Source organism: Amyelois transitella, chromosome 25 (assembly GCF_032362555.1).
Source record: "Amyelois transitella isolate CPQ chromosome 25, ilAmyTran1.1, whole genome shotgun sequence".
Taxonomy (NCBI): Eukaryota; Metazoa; Arthropoda; class Insecta; order Lepidoptera; family Pyralidae; genus Amyelois; species Amyelois transitella.
The window spans coordinates 1,350,437-1,374,232 of NC_083528.1; the positions used below are offsets into that span (position 1 = coordinate 1,350,437).

Consider the following 23,796-nt stretch of genomic DNA (forward strand, 5'->3'; position numbering starts at 1 on the left):
TTTTACTACGTTATAATTAATGTCTAATAATTAATACGTCTAAATGAATTTATATTACTTATACAATAACCAAAAACAACCAGCAAATATGTATTATATTTAATTAAACAACCTACAACTGTGTATTTCTTCATTGATATTTATAGAAGAAAATACAACCACACGGAGCCGAAATTATAATTTCTATGCCATCTCCCTGAGATCCTAAAGGACTTAAGTAACAAGGGGCTCTCTGTCTAGGCATTTCCATGATGTTTCGCCAACTCCTCCGCTTGCATTTTTGTCCGCAGAGCTGGAACGTCCTCAGGGATGCGAACGATCTTATTGAATTTCTGAAATGATAAAAATATGTATATAATTATTTTTTAAATATTAGATATTGGTTTGGAACTAAAAAATAATAATAAATTTACTTAGATATAGTTTTATCTATCCATCAATAACTAACTATTAGAATTACATACATACATACATAAAGTCACGCCTCTTTCCCGGAGGGGTAGGCAGAGACTACCTCTTTCCACTTGCCACGATCTCTGCATACTTCCTTCGATTCATCCATATTCATAACTCTCTTTATGCAAGCTCGGCTATTAGAATTATTAGAATTCATATTCAATATTCAGCACAGAAAACAGGTATTGAACTCAATAACAGTTTTCTATGCTACAAAAAAACTCACAGCAAGTTAGTTTATCTCAAAATATTGCACCAATTGCAACAAAAAAAAACACTCATAGAACTTGAAAAGAAAATAATGTGAAATTGATTAACAGATAGTTAAAACAAATGTTTACCTCTTGTCTAGTTCCGGGGGTGACCTTCCACAGATAGACCATGTACCCAGGGATACACAGCATGGAAGACAGGGCGGTGAACCAGCCGAAGGCATGCGACCACCACGGGTACTCATAGTTCATGTATTTTATGGGCTTCCATTGAACCAGGTTGAAGATGAACACGCTCTAAAAAAGGTTTAAAGTAATAAAATTGATTATAAACAGTAAATCTGCTCTTTGATAGACAAAAATAAAAGTTTATAGTGTAGGAGAGATATGTATATTTTTACATAAAATAATAAATGAAGACGCCTGTAAAAGGTAAAGTCAAAACGATATCCAGTGATAGATTATTAAAAAAAATACATATAAAAGAAATAATATGACACAAGAATTGTTTGATCAAATGTGTGAAGAACATGCACATTTTAACAAAAAGAGAGATTATTAACGAAAAAATGGTTATTATAATTAAATAATCAGGAATAAATATAATCACATACGATGCAAATAGCAGGCGTGAATCCGACCCAGCAGAACTTCCACCAGATGGTAGGGTAGTAGCCGATCATCTCCTTGATGCCGTCATAGAAGCGGTTGACGCCGAAGGCCCAGGAGATGGAGACGCACTCGAAGAATATGAGGAACAACAAGCAGAAGCCGGACACAGCGTAGGAATCGAGGATTTGGAAAACGTACATACCGCCCTGGAAACAATGAGTGTTGTTTTAACAAATATCTTGACACTATCCTAACAGATAATTTGTAATTAAAATTATATGAAGGCTTTAGCTATGAGCAGAGATTTTATATGCTTATTGTAAATATTTCACAAACATTTTGTTTCCGACAAATTTGTAACGGGATTGCAAGTGTGTAAGTGTGTAAGATAGTCTATGAAAAAAAATCATCTCTCCTCTCATGGGTCTTCTGGAAGAAATTTCTTTTGAAATAAGTAGCATCGTTGTACTATAATTACTGTATTAAATGCTCCCGTATATACTTTGTATACATAAATAAATAAATAATCAAGGGTATACGAGTTTAACATAATACTTACTAGTTCATTAGTTAGAGATAAAGTAGATAATATTTAATCTAATAGCAAATTATAAAACTTTAATTCAAAATCAATTTGAAATATCACCATAGCTTAACTCTATATTACATTCATTGGAGATCTAAAGCAAAACTAAATCTTTCTTTCTTAGCTTTAAAATACACAAAACCATTTGCAACTCACCTCAGAAATACAAGAAAGTCCAACCAAATACGATATAAAACAGGTAATGGCGATAAATATCTCCTTCCTCCTCCTGAGCAGTTTTGGCCACTCATCAATTACAGCCGTGATGAAGCCCTCCATGGTGCAGAACTGGCTGTCAAGACCAATGAGGAGGAGCATGAAGAAGAACAAACATGACCAGAGAGGGGCGCCTGGCAATTGAAGCACTGCTGAAGGATACGCCAAGAACGCGAGTCCAGGACCTAAAAGAAATGATATAAGTGAAGATAATAGTAATAGAAATTGCAGTTTTGTTGCTTACGTGTGTGTGACACGTGATCAACTCCGTAACTTTTTATAACTGAGATCCGGAGAAGACCGAGTCAGATTGTTTGGAAAACAACAACAATATATTTATTATCTCCAAAATATTACAAATACGTTCGTTAAGAAATTACATGGCAAAAGTTAACTTTATCACTAGACAATGATCTCTTCCGAGATACCTTTGAAAGAAGGGAAAACTAAATTGAAGTGCAGATTTGGGGTCGGCGCTGTACAGTATCCAAAAAAAGGTTATTTTTTTATTTATATATTTGCACTGCAACACAAAAAGCACACACCTGTTTAAGTATCATCTACCACAATAGTTTAAGTTTTTTTTTTTAAGATTGTTTGATAAATAAATGCAAAACACGGAACAACACAAAATGGTGCAAAGTATTACCTGAAGCAGCCACTTCAGCGACTGGTCGTTGCTGCTCATGAGCCATAAATCCGACGACAGAGAAGATGACGAACCCAGCAAACATTGAGGTACTGGAATTCACTGAACACACTATCAGCGCGTCTCTGGAAAATTATAAATAAATACCGGAAAAATTACATAGAGTGAGCTAAGTAACAAAAATATATTGTCTTTGCCTTAACAATTTTGTGAAAAACTCGATTAGGAACGCCTTCTTCGGGACTAAAAATTAGGATACTTACCTACTTACAAAACATTTTTTTTAATTTAACCGTAAAATGTATATTAAAAATCTAATCTTATTTCCTAACTTATGTACGATGTACATAGTGAACTTTGCAATAAATTTGGAAATAAAAAATTTAGGACTAAATTTTTTTTATTGCTAGATATTATTAAAAAATAACTCCAAAATTAAGAACTTAGGTATACTTTGTACGACAAGATTGTCGTGTTGGTTTTTGTACAAAATGACAAAGATATAGAAAAATTTTCCCTATCTGACTAAAAGAGGGAAAGAGGAGTGATTTTATGTATGTATGTATCTGACTAAAGTAAATTTAAAGATATTGCAAACTTACTTGTAAACGTTATTAGTGAACTTGTTATAACTGCCCAGGGCGACCAAAGTGCCTAAACCCAGACCATACGAGAAAAAGATCTGAGTAACGGCGTCAATCCACACTTCTGACTCCATCAGCTTGGACATGTTGGGCATCACGTAGAACTTGATCCCTTCCAAAGCTCCAGGAAGAGTGATTCCTGCAAAGAAATTGTGCAATAATTTGTTGAGCGCTCTTTATATCAAGTTTAGCAATGTTTGCTAGTAATTCCTTCTAACAACAAGTGTTTTTTAAAGATTGTAATAAACTCTAAAGTTTTGTATACTTAAGCAAGGCATTTATCTGGCACTCCTAATGATGGACTTCTGTTACCTTTAAGTATTTGGAAAGACCAAAACAAACTGAGAAACCAATTAGATTATGCCGGCAAAGAACTAGCACAAAAAAGACCAACGGCACTAACCTCTAATCAATAAAACAGTTAACAAATAGAACGGTAATAAAGTGGCTAAGAAGACCACCTTACCGGTCCCCCTCATGCATTTCCAGATGCATAAATCACAGAGGATATATCAAAAGTAGCCCAGGCTACTGTAATCTCTGGAAATTCCCAAGTGACATCCGCAGAAAGTTTTGATAAAGATGAAACTAACGGTAATAATGTGGCTAAAAAGACCACCTCACACCCGAAATTACAGAGGATATATCAAAAGTAACTCAAGCTACTGAAATCTCTGGAAATTCCCAAGAGACCGCAAACAACTCTTGATAAAGATGAAACTACCCACCTCTGATCAAAAGAACGGTCAGCAAGAAGTAAGGGAACAAGGCGGTGAAGTAGACGACCTTCCCAGTCCACCTGACGCCCTTCCAGATGCAGAAGTAGCAGAGGACCCACACCAGCAGCAGAGTCCCGGCGAGCTCCCATCTTATGTTACCGATATTTTCTATACCGCTCGAGATTTGGAGGGCGCGGCGTCTAAAAACAATCACAAATTAAATTAGGTTACATTCCAGTAAATTTCTTTCTTTAAAATAGTGTAACATCATCATTATTCTTCCGAGGTTCATCCTCTTCTTGGAGAAACCCCGGGTCCATCTAGAACGATTTTAGTATGATCTTTATTTACTTGTTCACATGAGAAACTGATCCAATGATCAGGGTACAAATCTCGATAGATTAGTACCCAAATACTATGTTTCTTTGGTACCCAAAAACTATGTTTCTTATGCGTCGAGTTAACTACGAGTATTTGTAAACCTATGCTCTCAAATTTTGAGGTATTTTTCAATGTAAATCCAACAAGAACATATGCTTTGTATAGAATTTGGTATAATTTAAGTCAATATAAATTCCACATTGTATTTAAAGCTATTGAAATTTTTAATTCGTTGTGTTGCAGTAATAAGCAAGTTTCTTTACGGTTTATCTGACAAACATCTTGATATCAGAATTGAGATTTAATATATAAAACGTTATGGTGACTGGTAACGTTGTGACGATACATTTACTATTTATCACATATATGACAGGGTCTAAGCCCATTGCCTAAAAGAAGAATTCCAAGCTTATAAGCCTATCCCTTAGTCGTCTTTTACGACATAGAAAAGAAACGGAGTGGTCCTATTCTTTTTTTTACTGGTGCCGGGAACCACACGGCTCGTTATCCTATTTATATAAAAACAATCAGATAAGCTCAGGATACCATGATGAATTGATGTTCACTTCGCCTCATCCATTATTAATATAACGTTTTGAATATATTAATTATTCATACACCATTGAATATTATTTATGGCAAATCAATAGAATGGTTGATACAGAGGTGTAATGTATTTTTGCTCGATAATTTTTTAATTCAATATGAGAAAACACGAAAGAAAATATCTCCCCATAATTTGGTTAATTCAAAATCATTTGTTTTTTTTTATTTATCACTAGCTGTCCCGGCAAACGTTGTTTTGCCATATTTATAATTTTTAAGTAATTTCTAGTTAAAAAAAAAATGTTAATTTTGATAAATTGATAATTACAACAGTGTAGTTTGTTCCGCCGCTTCTTTTACACGTTGCGCTTTTAAGTGATACCTTGTATCCAATTTTGAAAATAAATCTTTTCTATTCTATACCTACTTGTTTGATCGGGTGCCTAAAACTAGCACTAACCCCTCAGGGAATGTTAACCTCCACTTGTGTTATTCGTATCAAAAATTACAGACTTACCAAAACTTGACTTGCCGTTTTTTACTGAATTATCTTGTTCCTTTATTGTTTGCCGGTTGACTGGAATAGATCCCTTCATGGGATAAGTCCGCCATTGCAAGAGATTTGTTTCTTTTATAACTATGTAGGTAGGTACTTACTATATTCTTGTTACTGTATAAATTTCTATGCAATAAAGATATTACGTATCCGTACGATGTGCCGTGTGGTTCCCGGCACCAATACCAAAAAAGAATAGGACCACTCCATCTCTTTCCCATGGATGTCGTAAAAGGCGACTAAGGGATAGGCTTACAAACTTGGGATTCTTATTTTTAGGCGATGAGCCAGCAACCTGTCACTGTTTGAATCCCAATTCTATCATTAAGCCAAATAGCTGAACGTGGCCATTCAGTCTTTTCAAGACTGTTGGCTCTGTCTACCCCGCAAGGGATATAGACGTGACCATATGTATGTATGTATATAAACAAACAAACTTGTGTAAGATTACTTACTCCCAAAAGTACCCGAATCCGCCGAGCTTGTATGAAGAGAGTTATGAATGTGGATGAAGCGAAGGAAGTATGCAGAGATCGTGGCAAGTGGAAAGAGGTAGTCTCTGCCTACCCCTCCGGGGTAGAGGCGTGATTTTATGTATGTATGTATGTACTTACTCCCAAAACTCCTTGACAGGGTCAGACAAGACCGCCTTGCTGATGTTCTTCCCATTCAGCATGCAGAAGGTGCTCATGTCGACTGGTGATGACCAGCAGGTCAGGTTCCGTCGGTCGTAAGGGTTGACACAGGTTGCGGTGTTCCAGTAATTGTCGCAAGTCCGCCACGGCACGTCTGTGGATATAAAAATCATTATTTTATTAATGTACCTACTAGCGACCCGCCCCGGCTTCGCACGGGTGCAAAATTCGGAAAAAAATATACATAAAAACCTTCCTCTTGAATCACTTTACCTGTTACAAAAAACCGCATCAAATTCCGTTGCGTAATTTTAAAGATTTAAGCATACAGACAAACAGACTAAAATAGCGACTTTGTTTTATATTATGTAGTGATGATGTAGTCTCCTCTTCTTCGGGAACCACACGGCACAAACGCTGTTGCGCGTTAAATAATACAAAAAAGAATAGTACCACTCCGTCTGCTTCCCGTGGATGTCGTTAAAGCCGACTAAGGGATAGGCATTTAAACTTTGCATTACTCTTTTAGGCGATGGACTAGCAACCTGTCACTATTTGAATCTCAATTCTATCATAAAGCCGAACAACTGAATGTGGCTTATTGATCTTTACCAGACTGTTGGCTCTGTCCACCCCGCAAGGGATATAGACGTGAAAGTATGTATGTATGTCCTTAAAGACAAGATTTTCCTTATAAATATTTAAGTGTAGATCGTATTCAAAAACATAAAATCACCTAAAAAACATCAAAAAGTCACCTAAAAGTCACCCAAAAGACACCTAAAAGTCACCTGAAAGTCACCGCAAATTCACATAAAAGTCACCCAAACCTGAAAGTCACCTGAAAGTCACCTAGTCACCGCAAATTCACATAAAAGTCATCTAAAAAGTCACCCAAAAGTCACCCTACACTCACCTGATCGCATGGACATGAAGAAGTAGAAGATGGCCCAGGCCAATATGACGATGTAGTACACGTTCATCCAGCAGGACATGACCGCGGCTGCATACCCGATACCTGCACACAATTATTATGAACGTAGTAAAGGCGACTAAGGGATAGGCTAATAAACTTGGGATTCTTCTTTTAGGCGATGGGCTAGCAACCTGTTACTGTTTGAATCTCAATTCTAAGACAGCTGAACGTGGCCAATCAGTCTATTCCAGACTGTTGGCTCTGTTTACCCCGCAAGGTATATACTTAGACGGTATTATACGTATGTATGTATTTTATGTACTTCGCATAATAATGATAGAATTGAGATTCTTATAGTAAAAGGTTACTAGCCCGTCGCTTAAAAAAAGAATCCCAAGTGTAGGTATAAGGCTATCCCTTAGACGCCTTTAACGACATCCAAGACAAAGAGTGTCCTTTTCTTTTTTCTATTGGTGCCGGGAACCACACGGCATTCATTGCTATGTAGGCTAAAAAGAAGCTCTAAGAAGGCCTTGGAAAGATATTTAGTTCATAGGTACTTTGAGCTTACATTGAGTTAAGTACATTGTCAAAGAGCACAAAGTTAACGAAATTTCATTACATTACGTTGTCAAGTTTCTCTTAGAAGTTTTATTGAAATTGTATTCGAGACCCTTGAAAGAACAAAAACAATGTTATTTATTAATTTATCGTAAGTAAATTTATTCCGTCCTGAATTTTAACTTCGAGTTTCAATTACGTTATCATTATCAAACAGAAAACGTTAACTTAAGTATTGTGTTTGGCTCTATCTACCTCGTTAAGTATAAAAGCGTGATATGTGTGTTCATTTAACCAACTAATTTTAGCGAGATGCTCCGCTCCCTTTGAAATTTCCAATAAACGTTATGTACTTCTAAACGTTTTTTCTGTCACTACGATGAATACATATACCTATAAAATTCTTTATAAATAGTTATCTTTGAATGTTTAGAGATTGATGTTCCTTTTTTTTATTGTATTAGTTTTTGCCGTGTGGTTTCCGGCACTAATAAAAAAAGAACAGGACTACTCCCTCTCTCTCCCATGGATGTCGTAAAAGGCGACTAAGGGATAGGCTGATAAACTTGGGATTATTATACTCCCGCTTCTTCTACACTCGTTGCTTTTTTCATGCATATTCGACGATTACGGGTACTCCTAACATCTCCCTTTTTCAAGACATTCGAAATTTGGTCCTTGAAAGTTATTATTAATTTCTTTAGTTACCCCATATAACATTTTTGGAAATATCTTTTAAGTACAGACATAACTCAGATACAATTTTAATACAGATATTGATAACGAATTCTCTTAACTGACACAGGTCTCCCAAACCGCAAATCTAAATGAAACTGACCCAATAATTTGTAATTCCGAAATCCTAAAAGCTCTAAGCTCACAAAGTTACAATTTACATAAAAGGGGCGACATTCCTGACCCACTTCCCGCCGCACAAATGACAGACGTAGCTTTGTTTATATACATATTTTACATTCGTAAGCCCTCAAGTGAAAATATGTTTTTCGCGTCAGGCGATATTGAAGTGAATTCTTTAATTTGTATTTTTCAAACATACTTTTATTAAAGTTTCGTGTAAAAGTTTTAATAAAATTAACACTCGTTTTATTACAACTTTAAAATTATGAAAACCGCATCAAATATCATACAGTAGTTTTTGTTTGATAGGTGAACAAACATACATTATATTAGTAAGTCCTGAAAAGAAAAATAATTTTCTGCTGCAGTCGTTCGTAGGAAAATATTTTTACAACACTTATATAATGTACCCATCCAAATATTTCTGTAGACTATAATATATCATATACGTAAGCTAAACGTCGCCTCTCAGTCTTTTCGAGACTATTGGCTCTGTTTACCCCACAAAGGATATAGACGTGATTATATATACATATATAGACATAATACCCTTTATTTCACGGAAATTAGAAAAATAAAACTTTATCCTTTACTTATGCTAAAGTATTGAACAAAAGGCGACCTTATCGCATTAAGAACAAGAAGAAGAATTTTCACAAGGACATTAAATTTTCATGAAATCGAAATTGATAATTTGAAATTTTAACTATAAATACCTTTGAAAATGGGAGCAATCTTAAACACCCCCAATCCGCCGATAGTAAGCATCTGCCCCATGGCCAGCTCCATGAAGAACATCGGTATACCAGCCAGGATGAGCGTGAGGAAGTAGGGGATGAGGAAGGCGCCTCCTCCATTCTTGTAGCAGAGGTAAGGGAACCGCCAGACGTTGCCAAGACCGATGGCTAACCCGATGACAGAGAGGATAAAGTCGAGCTTGCTGGCCCAGGTTCCTCGCTCGGGCAGATCGGATTTGATGGCCACATCACTGAAAAAGAAATAATGTAAATCGAACTGCACTAAAAATAAATAATACGGGACAAACTGCACAGATTAAGTTAGCCTCGAAGTCTGTTCTAAACGCGATACTAACCAATCAAGAGAAAGTCCAATAAACTTGGGTTCCTTCTTTGAAGCGAAGGTCTAGCAATCTGTAATTATCTGAAACTCAATTCTATCACTTAACTTTCTAGCGAAACGTGGCCTTTCATTCGTTCCAAAACTGTTGGATCTGGTGCCACCTAAGAGATAAAGAGGATGCTCTTTTTAAAGAGGAGCCCGGGGTTCGCCTGTAACTTTGAAAGAATGAATATCGAATCTCTCTTATTTCACCCTCCATCGCAATGTTTCAGGCCTCTTGGTCCTATTTTCAACTTTATTCGCTTTTTGAAATATCAATTACGAGTTTTTTGATTAAAAACAAATGGTTTTACATCTTACCTCGGCTTATTACTAGTTCCTTGTGCGCTAAGTTCGATGTCATCCGTACGTCCATCATTCTTTGTGTCCATCTCTATTTGAGTATCTTTAAACTCTTCTAATTTCTACTTTTTTCTCTAACCAATTCCTTTTCGTTTAAGATTAATTATTACTTAAGTAAAGAGAACTGTATTAACATTTTTGTGATAATTTTGGACTAGAATAGATGATCGCCGCCAGTTTTCAATCTGAAACAAATATAAATCAACATATACATACATATCAACAATAATACAAGCAGATATGAGCACTTACGTAGAATTTGGAATATTGAAGGAGTCAGTAAATCTGAGGATGCAGCCGCCAGGAGGAAGATGTACTGGTGAATGAGGGGGCATCAGAATTGACAGGTTGCAACACCATTTTGTGGTCAAGGCATTTCAGTTGTAATATTTAATTATCAGCTTTACAACTTATTAGACAACATATGGATACCTAGTACATTTAATCTCAAAAATAGCCTTTAAGGCCCAAGTGAAACCGATTTTCAAAAGGCTTTTGATAGAGTCAGCAACTAATATATCACTTTATTCTCAGATGGGCATATTAATACATGGAAAGTCGTAGTCACTTAGACACTCTTGAAGAATTTTTTTCGGAGCCTTTTATAGTGCCCCAGGGCTCCCAACTGAGACCCTTATTCCTTATCAATTAGTACCTAGTCTATATTCCGCCTATTATTTTCTGTAAATATATATTTTTAGTTTTTCAAATATATATCATAACTACTGTTATAGACTGCATTTGTTTGCAAAGGACTTTAGTGAGCACCCACATCAGCCATGCACCAGTGACTATTTTTGAAGCTTTGTATGTACATTAGTTTGAATACATCATGAGCAAATTTGCACATTCATGCAACTGGATATGTAAACATGATCCAGAATGGATTTTGATTCAGAAAAGGTTCTTCGCAAAGGTTGCGGAGGTAAGACAGGAGTTGCTTCGTGTAAAAACCTGATTTACCTAATCCAGGATCCATGAGCAAGGGCGAACCCTGGACTTCTCTCAAGGGTGGTGAGGTTGTAACCCGGACTAACGCCATGGGGTAAAAAACATATCACAGAGATTGAGATAGCCCCAAACTATATTTTTTATGATATTAGATTTGCTAGAACAACCATAGGTGCGAAGGATTAGTAGATAGATATTGTCAAGTCTTCCGATGTTTGAAGTAATATTTAAAAACTGGCACGTACATAAGTTGCGTAGGATAGTGCGTATGAAACTTGAAGGTATGTTTGCCTATGGAAAATGGAGGAGGACGCCCTAAGAGAGGATATTCCAAAAAATAATATTTGTATGGGAGTTTAACGAGACTTTTCGTTTTTGCGCGACTGGAACTGCGGGTAGAAATACCTATAATTTATTAAAAGCGAAAAATTTTAGAAAATTTCATAACTTAGCAATTTCCATTAAGAAAGAAGTTAAACTCAACAAGTTTATCGTTTCCGTTCTTCCTTCTTACTCTGTTCCAACTTGAAAAGTTGGTATACGTGTTCAAAAACAGTAAACTTTAAAAAAAACCAAATCGTTTATGAAAATAAAAAAAAACTCACTAAAATCAATCACTCAAGCAGCATCACAACACTATAACGACACAGCACTACACATAAAAAACATTTCGTACACAAAAGTTTTGGACGCGTATCCGAACGGTTCGCGGCGTCAAGATGGCGGAACAAAAATGGCTGCCGCACGCGTGCGCCCAAACCACATGCTTCGGCGCGAATGTGGTGACAAATGTTAACATTGCATCCACTACAGAATCTAAAACATGTGAACGGCACAACTGTCAGTGGTTGAAAGAATTTATGGACGTTTGAATCCTAGTTGGGGGACAATTGGGACCCTCCGGAAGCAAGGGGATCGATCCGCGGATACCGTAATGGAGATTGTCAGAGTATATTCGCGTGATACCACAGTGGCGGTAGTCGCGTGATGAAACTCTAGACTTCAAAGCGTTCACAGGTTAAGGTTATAATCTTTAATAGCAGTTAGGTTTGAATGCTAATCGATGCACTTGAGGTTACACAAAATATAGTGAGAAACCTAACCTATGTAGCCAACTGAATCATAAGCCGTTTTCCAAGCTAGAACCCTGGGGAACTTGATTAGAAGTTGGATAAAGTTTCCCTCGACAGAGTCCCGTAGTCGACATTCCCAACTTTTAAATCGAGATCATCTTATAATTGAAGTACGGGGTTCTCCAATTATTTGATGATGATCGTAACTACGTCAAACAAAATGGATTGTGGTCAAAGCTCCAGGTCTTTTCGCCCAGGAGGATACAACCGTGACAAAAGGCAAGATAATGACGATTGTCACGATATAAAAGATTAAGTGTTGTCCACTGGGCAACGAAATGCTTTCTGAATCCCGACTAATATTATAAATGCGAAAGTTAGTTAATTCGTTTGTTTGTTATCTCTTCACGCGTTATCTACTGAACTAATCTTCTTGAAATTGGCTTATATATAACTAAAAGTCTAAAGAAGGACGTAGGGTATCTTTCATCCCGGCATAAACTATAATTCCCGTGGGATTTGCGAAAAACCTGTATTCTTTTGTAGGTGGCGTTTAATTCAAACGACATTGAGTTCAGAATTTTATATATATTTCATCCGTTTTCGTCCGCGTGGAAAAGTTATTTTGGGCGTCATTGAAGCTCTCAAGGATGAATAATTTTCCCCGTTTTCTTCACATATTCCATTATTTCTTCGCTCCTAATAGTTGCAGCGTGACTATAAAATCCTAAAGCTTTCCTCGATAAATGGTCTACTTAAACAGAAAAATAATTTTTCACTTTGAACCAGTAGTTCCTGAGATTAGCGCGTTCAAACAAACAAACTCTTCAGCTTAATAATATTAGTATAGATTAATCATCGAGTTATTAAACGCAGATGCCATTTTATTTTTCTTGAGAGCCGGCTCATTTCTTCTAGTTCAGCAAACGAATTAGCAAAGATTACGGGTATTTTGCAGTCGTTATGTTTGATGGAGTAGACAGAAACTGACTTTGTTAAAGACAACGCCAACTCTGGATTATTTTTTTATGCGATGGGCTAGCAACCTGTCTCTATTTGAATCTCAATTCTATCATTACGCCAAATAGCTGAGCGTGGCCTATCAGTCTTTTCAAGACTGTTGGCTCTGTCTACCCCACAAGGGATATAGACGTGACCATGTGTAAGTATGTATGTATGTACATTTCATAAAATACCCGTTTACAAACCTGTCTCATGTTACCCGAAATTGATGTTACATTAACGATAAACACCTTACCCTTGTCGAACTCGAGAAACATTGACAGGAATAGAAGACTTTTAACAGCCTTTGGACGTGAACACGGAAATGTCTTTAAAAATTGCTCATACCTATTTTTCTCTGGAGCAAAAAAGCAATCTTTTTATTATTATACCGATATAGAGGCCGCCAGCGACTTCGTCCGCGTGGAACAAATCCCGCAGTAACTCCGGGATAAAAAGTAGCCTATAGGTATGTTATTCTGGGTCTTCGGCTACCTACATGCCAAACTTCATCGTAATCGGTTCAGTAGTTTTTTTGCGTGAAAGAGTAACAAACATCCATACTGACATCCTGACATACTCACAAACTTTCGCATTTATAATATTAGTAGGATAATCAAATTGTGTCCTAGGTATTTAATGCTTCAATTTCGTTGAAATTTATTTCGGTGGATTTGAGTAAATTTAATAACCTTAACATTTTCAATAACACGCAAACGGAATTGTGGGTAACAGCCAGTTATTATATAAACGGTGAAAAAACGCTCACTCACTGATCACGAAAACTCAAAAACTACTAAGCCAATACATACATACATATAGTCACGACTATATCCCTTTCGGGGTAGACAGAGCCAACAGTCTTGAAAAGACTGATAGACCACTTTGTACTAAGCCACTCTTTACTAAGCCAATGAAGATGAAATTTGATAGAACGATAGATTGTAACCAGGACCTAGACCTAGATATAAATAAGTAGGTTATTTTTATTAAGTTATTGTTGAAAAAGTAGCTACAAGGTAAACGCTAGATAGGTCAATTTTTGAATTTGATCCGCAATGGATGATAATCTATTTGTCTTACGTTCGATTCCTAGTCAGGCCATGATGTAAACCAAACTTTTCCTTATCACACTGGATCACGTCAAGAATATGTGAATCACTACACATTTATAAAGTCCCCCTATTTCCTCTATCTGTATGTATGCGAAGGAAGTATGCAGAGATCGTGGCAAGTGGAAAGATGTAGTCTCTGCCTACCCCTCCGGGAAAGAGGCGTGATTTTATTTATGTATGCGCTATTCCCATAAAGTAGTGGAAGGATTTCGTTCCTGTTTAAAATGTTTGAAAGAGCGTTTTCAGAGGAATGTTTATAAGTATGTATAAATGCTACCCGTGTGAAGCCGGGCCCGAAGCCGGGGCGAGTCGCTAGTTACATATAAAACATACTATCGTCAATTGAGAACTCATCTCATTTCAGGAACGCTCAACATAGTTTGGGTTTTTTTATTTTTTTTAATACATATTAATTATCTAAAACAACATCGAGAAAACGATAGAAAAAAACACAGAAAATACACAAAAAAGAAAAATACATTTATTAAACGTTCACAAAACCAACAATCAAGGCATGAAAGAGATTTGAGACAAAAGACACAATACAATTCGATTGAGGCATGCAAAATTATACAAAAACTACACAATTATACACAACACAATACACATTCATCATAATTATTGATGTTTACATTAATTAATTACAACAATCAAATTAAAACATACATAAGTATAACAAATTTCACAAAATAATATTATTTCAGTTCAAATTTTGACTTACGTGTGGAATGTGAACGAGTGTACGTTAGGATGGCGGCAAACTGTCTTCCTTTGTGGACGGAGGTGGCTGGACCAGACTTCACGGCGCATGCGTGGGAGGTTTATCCTTAAACCATTACTAATGTTTCACGAAGACTGTTAATGTAACATACATACATATAATCACGTCTATATCCCTTGCGGGGTAGACAGAGCCAACAAAAAAATAACAGTCTTGAAGATGATAGGCCACGTTCAGCTGTTTGGCTAAATGATAGAATTGAGATTAAGATATAGTGACAGGTTGCTAGCCCGTCGCCTAAAAGGAGAATCCCAAGTTTATAAGCCAATCCCTTAGTCGCCTTTAACAACATCCATGGGAAAGAGATGGAGTGGGCCTATTCTTTTTTCTGTTAGGGCCGGGAACCACACGGTTAATGCAAAAGTTGCGGCGGTCAGAGAGTCCTAACGGTAAGAAACTGGCATATTCTGACAGTAGTTGGGTTCATGTAAAAACCCGACTCACCCAATTCAGGATTGTGGTCAGAGGCGGAGAGGAGGTCACACTGGCTTTCTCTAGAGACGTGAATATGCAATAGGTGACGCCATGAGGTTCATCCTCACGAGAGAATGTTTCACGTACAAAATATTGTCTAGGTCATGTGATTTAGAATAGGACCGCTCCCTCACTTTCCTATGGACGTTGTAAAAGGCGACTAAAAGATAGGCTCACAAATTTAAGATTCTTCTTTTAGGCGATGGGCTAGCAACCTGTCACTATTTGAAACTTAATTTCAATCGCCAAATAGCTGATCTTGGCTTATCGTTCTTTTCAAGTTGTTGGATCTGTATACCCCGTAAGGGATATAGACGTGATTATATGTATGTAATGTAGCATGTAGAAAATATTGCGTTTTTTTTGTTCAATAAATACATTCATTTAATATCGCAGCTCGTCCCGCGACATACGAAAACCTCATTAATATAGCTAATCATCATAATTAGTACATTTAAGTGAGTATTTTTTATCTTTTAAAGATTGAGAAGAAAGTGAGTATTTTTTTTATTTAAATTTTTTATTTTCCTTTCGTGGTAAGGGTCGCACCACCAAAAAGTCTTTGTAACATTTCAAACTCAAGCGAAAGTCAACCTTCTCCCATTAAATTAAAACCTAATTTAAACCTGTAATCAATGTTCAAAGTTTAACGACACTAATTTACCTAAGAGCTGTTCTTTGTTTACCAATTAATTTTAGACTTTGTCTCCAAGCTATTAAGATTTAATTTCATTAATTAGTGAGTGTTGAGTTTGTCGAATGTTTACCGTGAATGCAATTTGTTCAGTCTCTTTGTTGTTTATTGTTTTGTCTGGTAAAAGGGTCTGCTTTTAAAAGGATAATCTTAGTTTTTTGCATTTTGGTAGAGAAGAGAAAAATTGCTAGTCAGTACTATATAATCACGTTTGTTATATTATACATCTATACTTATGAATATTATAAAGCTGAAGAGTTTGTTTGTTTGATTGCGCTAATCTCAGTAACTACTGGTTCGAATTGAAAAATTTAGGCTATATACATCACGCTGCAACTAAAAGGAGCAAAGATATAATGGAAAATGTGAAAAAAAACGGGGAAATTTATTCATCCTTGAGGGCTTCAATGATGCCCAATATAACTATTCCACGCGGACGAAGTCGCGGGCACAGCTAGTGTTTAAAAAATAACATGTACGTACAATGGCGGACTAATCCCAATTGGGATTTCTTCCAGTCAACCAAAATATAAAGGAAAATCCGTAACCAAATATGCAACGCACATAAAAAGCATTGAGGATGCGTTATGAATGTGGTTACTTAGAACCAACTACTACTTTCATTATCTTTCTGGGGTAAGTCCCGATTGGGTGCACATCACATCTCTCTGATGAGGAGCCCGGGGTCCGGCTTTGACCACGATTCTATAATCCAACTCCTATCTTAAACACGTGAAAGACACCTAACAGGCTTCGTAGCGAAGAGACGTACCTATTCTGTAAGTCGCTCACTTACAGAATAGGTACGTCTCATCGCTACCTATATATCAAAGACATATTCTGTAACAAAATAAAGTCAATCAGGTGAAACGCTAGTAACCTTGGGATTCATCTTTTAGGCGACTCGCAACCTGTCACAATGTCTGAATCTCGATTCCATCTTCGTAGTGTCATCCAGTTAAACGTGGCCTTTCAGTTCCAGACTGTTGGCTCTGTCTACCCCGCAAGGAGTAAAGTCGTGACTATTATGTATGTATGTATATGTACCTACTTATTGTAAAGAACTTATAAATAGTTATTTTAAGTTTACCAAGAAATTTCACTTTAAAGTACTTACAGACTTGTGTGTAGTTTGGTGAAAATTTAAGCTCATTTTGTCAAGTTTTATCTCCCGCGGTAACTTTATGAGCTTTGATGAAGCTTGATGTTAGATTAAGCTCCCGTCTGGCAAGGTAAGTACTTACCTACACAAACATATCTCGTATCCATACATATAATAATAAAACTGAAGTTTATCTGTACATTGAAATAATTAACTTAAAAAACCAAAAGATTTTCGACGGCTACATAATCAGATAGACATAGATAAGACAGATAGAGTCAGCTGTCTTAAAAAATACTGAAAAACCACATTCAGCTGTCTGGCTTAATGATATGATTGAGATTCAAATAGTGACAGGTTGCTAGCCCATCGCCTTAAAGAAAAATCCCAATAATAAAATAGGTGTACGTACTTACCCCTGATTAACTTATACAAACAAACAAACTAACTTAACGTAGTTGTTCTTTGATTAGATAAGTGAGTTAAGGTTAGGGAGATTCTTTATAAATAAGTTATTGTTGAGAGTTTAAGAGATCGAATATGATTTTTTTAATAAGTGTTTCATTAAGGACCTGCGATATTCCTACGCCACACGTCACAACAGCCAACACGCGACGCTGTTAGTCAAAAACAGCGAAAAGTCTGAATCGCGCAAGCAAAGATTTCACGGATTGGAGCATACTTATATACAACCTCCAAAACAACATCGTCTGTCGCGCGATTCCCCAAGTATAACACCTAGCGTGACGGAAGATCTTCCCTTTGGTGGCGGTCGAGCCATAATCATCGCTCCCGCTACAGTACCATCATCTTGATTATACCAACACAACTATTAAAGCCAATAAGTCAACCAACATTCCCTAACTTTTATCATCTAATTTCCTAACAGTATTCCCGATATGAGTGCCGTATGGTTTCCGGCACCAATACAGTGCCGTGTGGTTTCCGGCACCAATACAAAAAAGAATAGGACCACTCCATCTCTTTCCCATGGATGTCGTAAAAGCCGACTAAGGGGTAGGCTTATAAACTTAGGATTCTTCTTTTAGGCGATGGGCTAGCAACCTGTCACTATTTGAATCTCAATCCTATCTTAAAGCCAAATAGCTGAACGTGGCCTATCAGTCTTTACAAGACTGTAGGCTCTGTCTACCCCGCAAGGGATATAGACGTGATTGTATGTATGTATGTATGTATTCCCGATCGCGTATCCAGAATGAGCATTAATTCCGGGAGTTTGCCGATGACAGCTGCTCCCGGCCGCTGTCATGTCCCAGAAATGATGAGGGACCACACGTTAGGTATGTCTGGGATAATTTGTAAGGTTGAGTTTCATTTTTATACTGACATTGAAATAAGTAGTAAAGTTATAAGTATAGTAGGTAAGCTTCCCTTAAAATATGAAATGAGGAAAATCCTTACATAATATTATAAATGCGAAAGTAACTCTGTCTGTTACGCTTTCACGTCTAAACCACAGAACCGATTTTGATTAAATTTGGTGCAGAAAAAGCGTTAACCCTGAGGTAGAACATAGGCTAACTAAAATAACGAGACATTTTTATTGCGATAAAAGGATGAGAAGGGCTTAAAAGAGGGGATGAGAGATTGTCAGTGAACTAGCAACATCTAGTTATAATTATGAATTTGCAGCGCAGAAAAAATCTTTTATGAACCACTTAAAACGTGTGAATGTAAAATCTTAGACGAACGCACCTCGTTCAAATCGTGGACACCTTGGAAAATGATCAGATCAATAGTACTCACCGACAAACTCACAAGAAGAGAGTTATGAGTGTAGATTAAGCATAAGAAGTATGCAGGGATCGGGGCGTATAAAAAAAATGAAGTCACTGCCTACCCCTCCGGGAAAGAGGCGTTATTTTGTTTATATAAGTACTAGAGAGCACCCGAGGCACCGTCCATAAACGAAAAATCCCGAATCTTACGATCCCGCGGGATTTTCCAAAAATAAATATCTTAGCTGATGTCTCCTCTTCTTAGTTACAATTTACCTTCTTGCCAAATTTAATATTAATTGGCTCAGTAGTTTTGACATTTCGGGATCAGTGAGAAAAAAAAGTAATAAAAAAAAAATAACTTTTCGCTTTTACACAGAAGATAGATGTATAAATAAAATAAATAAATATATACGGGACAAATTACACGGATTGAGTTAGCGTCGAAGTAAGTTCGAGACTTGTGTCACGAGATACCAACTCAACGATACTATATTTTATAATAAATACTTAGATAGATAAACACCCAAAACCCAGGCCGATCAGAAAAAGTTCTTTTCTCATCATTCCCTGGCTGGGATTCGAACCCGGGACCTCCGGTGTCACAGACAAGCGTACTACCGCTGCGCCACAGAGGCCGTCTTAAGAGGGTATGAACAACTGAATTACCACATTTAATTTAAAAATTCCCCCTGGGCCATTACGGATGGTCACCCTAACAGCTAAGTTTCAAGTTCGCTGTTATCGATCCCTGACCTACTTCTCTTTGCACACCACAGGACATTCTTAAGGGTTAATGTTATTGCATTTACGGCTTTTTATGACCACTGCGGTTCATAGGTTGAGAGTTGTTTGTCTTTATGTCAACGTGTTAAGGTACAGTTTGTAACATACGGTTACTATTCTTTAATTCATACTCGTATAATCACGTCTATATCCCGGCTAGAGCGAGCTGTCTTGAAAGACTGATAGGTCACGTTCAGCTGTTAGGCTTAATGATGGAATTGAGATTTAAATAGTGACACGTGGCTAGCCCATCGCCTAAAAGAAGAATCCCAAGTATGTAAGCTTTTTCTTTAGTCGCCTTTTACGACATCCATGGGAAAGAGATGGAGTTCTTTTTTATTTTGGCTGGAGCGGAAATTATCAAGATTTTCATATGTGTGCTAAGTTAACTTACCTATGTACTCATACTAAGTTAAATACTTAGTTAGCCATGAGAAACCTCCTATTTTTAATGTCAGTTAACCTCTCTTCTCTAAACAAACCAAATCCGCGCAATTCCTCCGGTCGTCGCCTTAACAGTCGTCAGAATGTTGTAATTTGGCGGGAAAATGCCGCCATGACTGTGTACATTGTGATGTTTTTTCGTATTAACTTTTTATCCTTCTATTTTCTTTGGCATTTCTTGTTTATTTATGAGTACTTGGGTACATCTTTGTTAAGAGATTGGCTCGTTGTATGCCGACTGACAATGCATGTAAGTCTACTCCGTGAAAAGATTTGGCAAAGCTGTATTATAAAGAATGTTAAATATGAGTAGTCCCATAATACGTATATATACATACATAAATCACGCCTTTTTCCCGGAGAGGTAGGCAGAGACCGCTTTCCACGTGTCAGAATCCCTGCATGCTTCTTTCACTTTGTCGTTTCGGGTACTCTTGACCTGACCTTTTGCCACAATGTCTCCGATTTGATCAAGGTACGTTCGTCTAGGCCTTCCCACTCTATTTGTCCTACACTTTTAATACATAGTAATATATATGTAACTGAAATCTTGCATTCTTTACATTATCTACCTAGACAATATATAGAATGCCCAAAGCGAGCAACTCCTTAGCCACGCGCGACGCCATCTTTATCGCGCGAAAACCTATCCCTGTCTCGTTTCACTTCATAATAAAAAGTGTAACAGCGATAGTTTTTAAAAATATTTTCGCACTTTCCCTAAGAATTGTGTACACTGCCGAATTAGCAAACGGCAATGTGTTTATAAGACTTATATTGGGAACAATAAACATTTAATTTTATTCTAATTTCTTCACTCCATCTCTTTCCCATGGATGTCTCTGTCATTAAGTCAAATAGCTGAACGTGGCCATTCAGTCTTTTCAAGACGGTTGGCTCTGTCTATCCCGCAAGGGTTAAAGACGTGACCATATGTAATGTAATGTCGTATTTCTTGAAGTGCAGAAAATTCATTCGTACATACTACCTCTAAGAGAATTATCAAAAACTGAAACTATCAGCTGAGTTTAAGTAAAATTATGACTAGGCTCGCCGTCTCACCTGGGCTGCGAGGGGGCGGACGATCCCACGGGAGCTCCCGCGACGGATATGACGGCCCGGACGCGCATACATTGATCCGCATCCGAGGATAAATCCGTAGATTATTTCCTCGCTAGCTTACCGCGCGCGGTTTCACATGCGTAATAGTCTTTGTTTGTTTCTTTTATTACGTGCGCAGATTGATCTGCGCTAGCACTTATGCCATAACTGATAATCAGCGTATTGCTCTATAGCAATACATTCGTTGAATTGTGAGCTTTTTGTATTGCTGCAACTCACACCCTAATTAATTTGTATTCCATATGTAATTGTAAGTTATGTGTAGCAAATCAAATAAATGAATTATCTATTTATCTATCTATCTAATCTCACGCCCAAGGTGGTATTGTTCAGAGAAACTTTTTTGTTTTTTTAATCCCTAGATACAAAGATTTTATATTTGTTTTTGTCTTTAAGGGGTGAATTTGGAAAAATCCTATCTTACTTCAGCACTACGTGATAACATAAAGCTAGTGTCCAAATTTGAAGTTCATAACTTTTACAGTTAAGGCTGGACGTTGATGAGTCAGTCAGCTTTTTTTTATAAGATACCTAAATAGAAAATAGATGAACATGGCGATAAAATACCACATTAAGTTTTGTTGAGATTCTTTCAGGCTAGTGTAAAAAGTGTTGGATTGTATCAAAGTGAGAAAGCTCCAATATTTTGGACAAGTCATGAGAGGGGAAAGATACCTACCGTTTTATTCAACAAGAGAAGATCCAGGGTTTACTTAAACCTGGAAGAAAGACCTCGTGGCTGAAGAATTTAAGAGGTTTAACTGGTATATGCCCGGACGGTCTTTCATGCAGAAGTCTAATCATGGTGGTCGCCATTCGATGAGAAACGACGCTTTAACAACAAGGTCATAAGTAAATACAATATAAAGGCTGGAAAAAAAAAAATTCATTATTTTCACCCATATCAAGATTCTTCTCTTTCCCTTTGATGTCGTAGAAGGCGACTAAGGAACAGGCTTATATACTTGTGATTCCTCTTTTAGGGGATGGGCTAGCAATCTGTCACTATTCGAATCTCAATTCTATCATTAAGCCAAACAGCTGAACTTGGCCTTTCAGTCTTTTGATGACTGTTGGCTCTGTCTACCCCGCAAGGGATATATCAAGATTCAAACGTTTGAAAACAATAATTTTATCTCAAGATATATCGCCAGAACTTATACCTGCATCATCACGCGCGTGATTCGCACCTCGCAACATAGGAAGTTATTATGTGTAGGAAGTCGGGAGCGCTCCCTTCCGCTGCTAGGGCTCCAAGGCGCGAAATAGGGCTCCGATGAAGGTTCCCCTACTAGTTATATTCATAATTCACATTCAATACTTTTGTTCATTATTATGGGACATTTCAATATCATAACTTTTTATTTTACAACATTGGTTGATGTTAAATAAATTAAGTACCTAATTAAAACTAAGTTTACTGTCGCTTCCAAAGCGTCAGTGCAGAAGTAGCGTTAACAAACTGCACTGCAGCATTTACTTCAACAACGACAACTCCGCAATTATCCATACCTACTTAGAAAAGAAATGTGGACGAGAGAATACATTGTTAAGATAAATTGACTTATACGATTTTTAAATAATAAAAAATATATTTTTTTATGGATTGGCGTATTTAAAATCACGCCTCTTTCCTATTCATAGTATAATTAATTTATGCACAAATAATGTACATTAATAATAAATTTCTTTCAAAATTTACATCTATAGAATAGAATGATTTATTTCAAAATTGGATACAAGTTATCATTAATTGACGTCACAATAATTAAATCGAATTATAACTACTACCGCTTCCATGTATGCGCATGTGTAGAAGAAGCGGCGGAACAAACTACACTGCAGCATTTACACCGGACGTCAATTTTCAAATATAAATCTCTAAGATAAGATAGATATGGCGAAATGCTAATATATAATAACCCATACTTTAAATAAATCTGAAATTTTAACTAAGCTCATTTGATTAGTGTCTACAATCTGCGCGGGAGTTACTGCAGGCAACATCTCTGGAGAGGAGCCCGGGGTGCCATTTTACGACCATGATCCCGGATTGAGTAAATTTTAAGGATGAAACATCTATACAACCGCGAAAACGTAATCAAATTAACGCTCAGTACCTGGTTGACCGAGCGGTGACCTATTCTTTAACAGAAGGTCATATCAAGGTTACATATGTACATATATAAAATCACGCCTTTTCCACGGAAGGGTAGGCAGAGACTACAATTTGCCACTTGCCACGATCCCTGCATACTTATTTCGCTTCATCACCATTAATTAGTCTCGTCATATTCGTCGCTCGTCGGTTTCGGGTACTCTTGACCTGACCTTTTGCCAGAAAGTCTCAGATTATTGACATATTAAGATTGTTCACTTTTATTTTAGTACCTAAAGGTATAGACTGCAGTGATTCTTTAGAAGGAGAAAAAATAACAAGTCTTGACTATAAATAATTTTATTAACTTATAATGAGTATCACAA

The 23,796-nt window shown here is 36.9% G+C and overlaps 1 protein-coding gene across 1 annotated transcript; it reads right to left on the bottom strand.

The window, feature by feature from the left end:
* Positions 1–236: 236 nt before the first annotated feature.
* Positions 237–10,058, bottom strand: LOC106142752 (sodium- and chloride-dependent GABA transporter 1). The gene is made up of 11 exons (XM_013344628.1): positions 9,988–10,058; positions 9,264–9,535; positions 7,129–7,230; positions 6,192–6,366; positions 4,104–4,294; positions 3,334–3,514; positions 2,732–2,856; positions 2,023–2,267; positions 1,283–1,486; positions 798–965; positions 237–332 (listed from the first exon to the last, which is right to left on the bottom strand). Exons 1-11 carry the CDS (start codon positions 10,056–10,058, stop codon positions 237–239), a joined length of 1,830 nt encoding a protein of 609 aa, XP_013200082.1.
* Positions 10,059–23,796: the final 13,738 nt, after the last annotated feature.

Coding starts and splice junctions, on each gene's coding strand:
- LOC106142752 (XM_013344628.1), bottom strand. CDS start 10,058: ATGGACACAAAGAATGATGGACGTACGGATGACATCGAACTTAGCGCA. Junction 7,231..9,263: donor GATTGCTCCCATTTTCAAAG/GTATTTATAGTT, acceptor AATTGTGTGCAG/GTATCGGGTATGCAGCCGCG. Junction 3,515..4,103: donor GACCGTTCTTTTGATCAGAG/GTGGGTAGTTTC, acceptor ATTTCTTTGCAG/GAATCACTCTTCCTGGAGCT.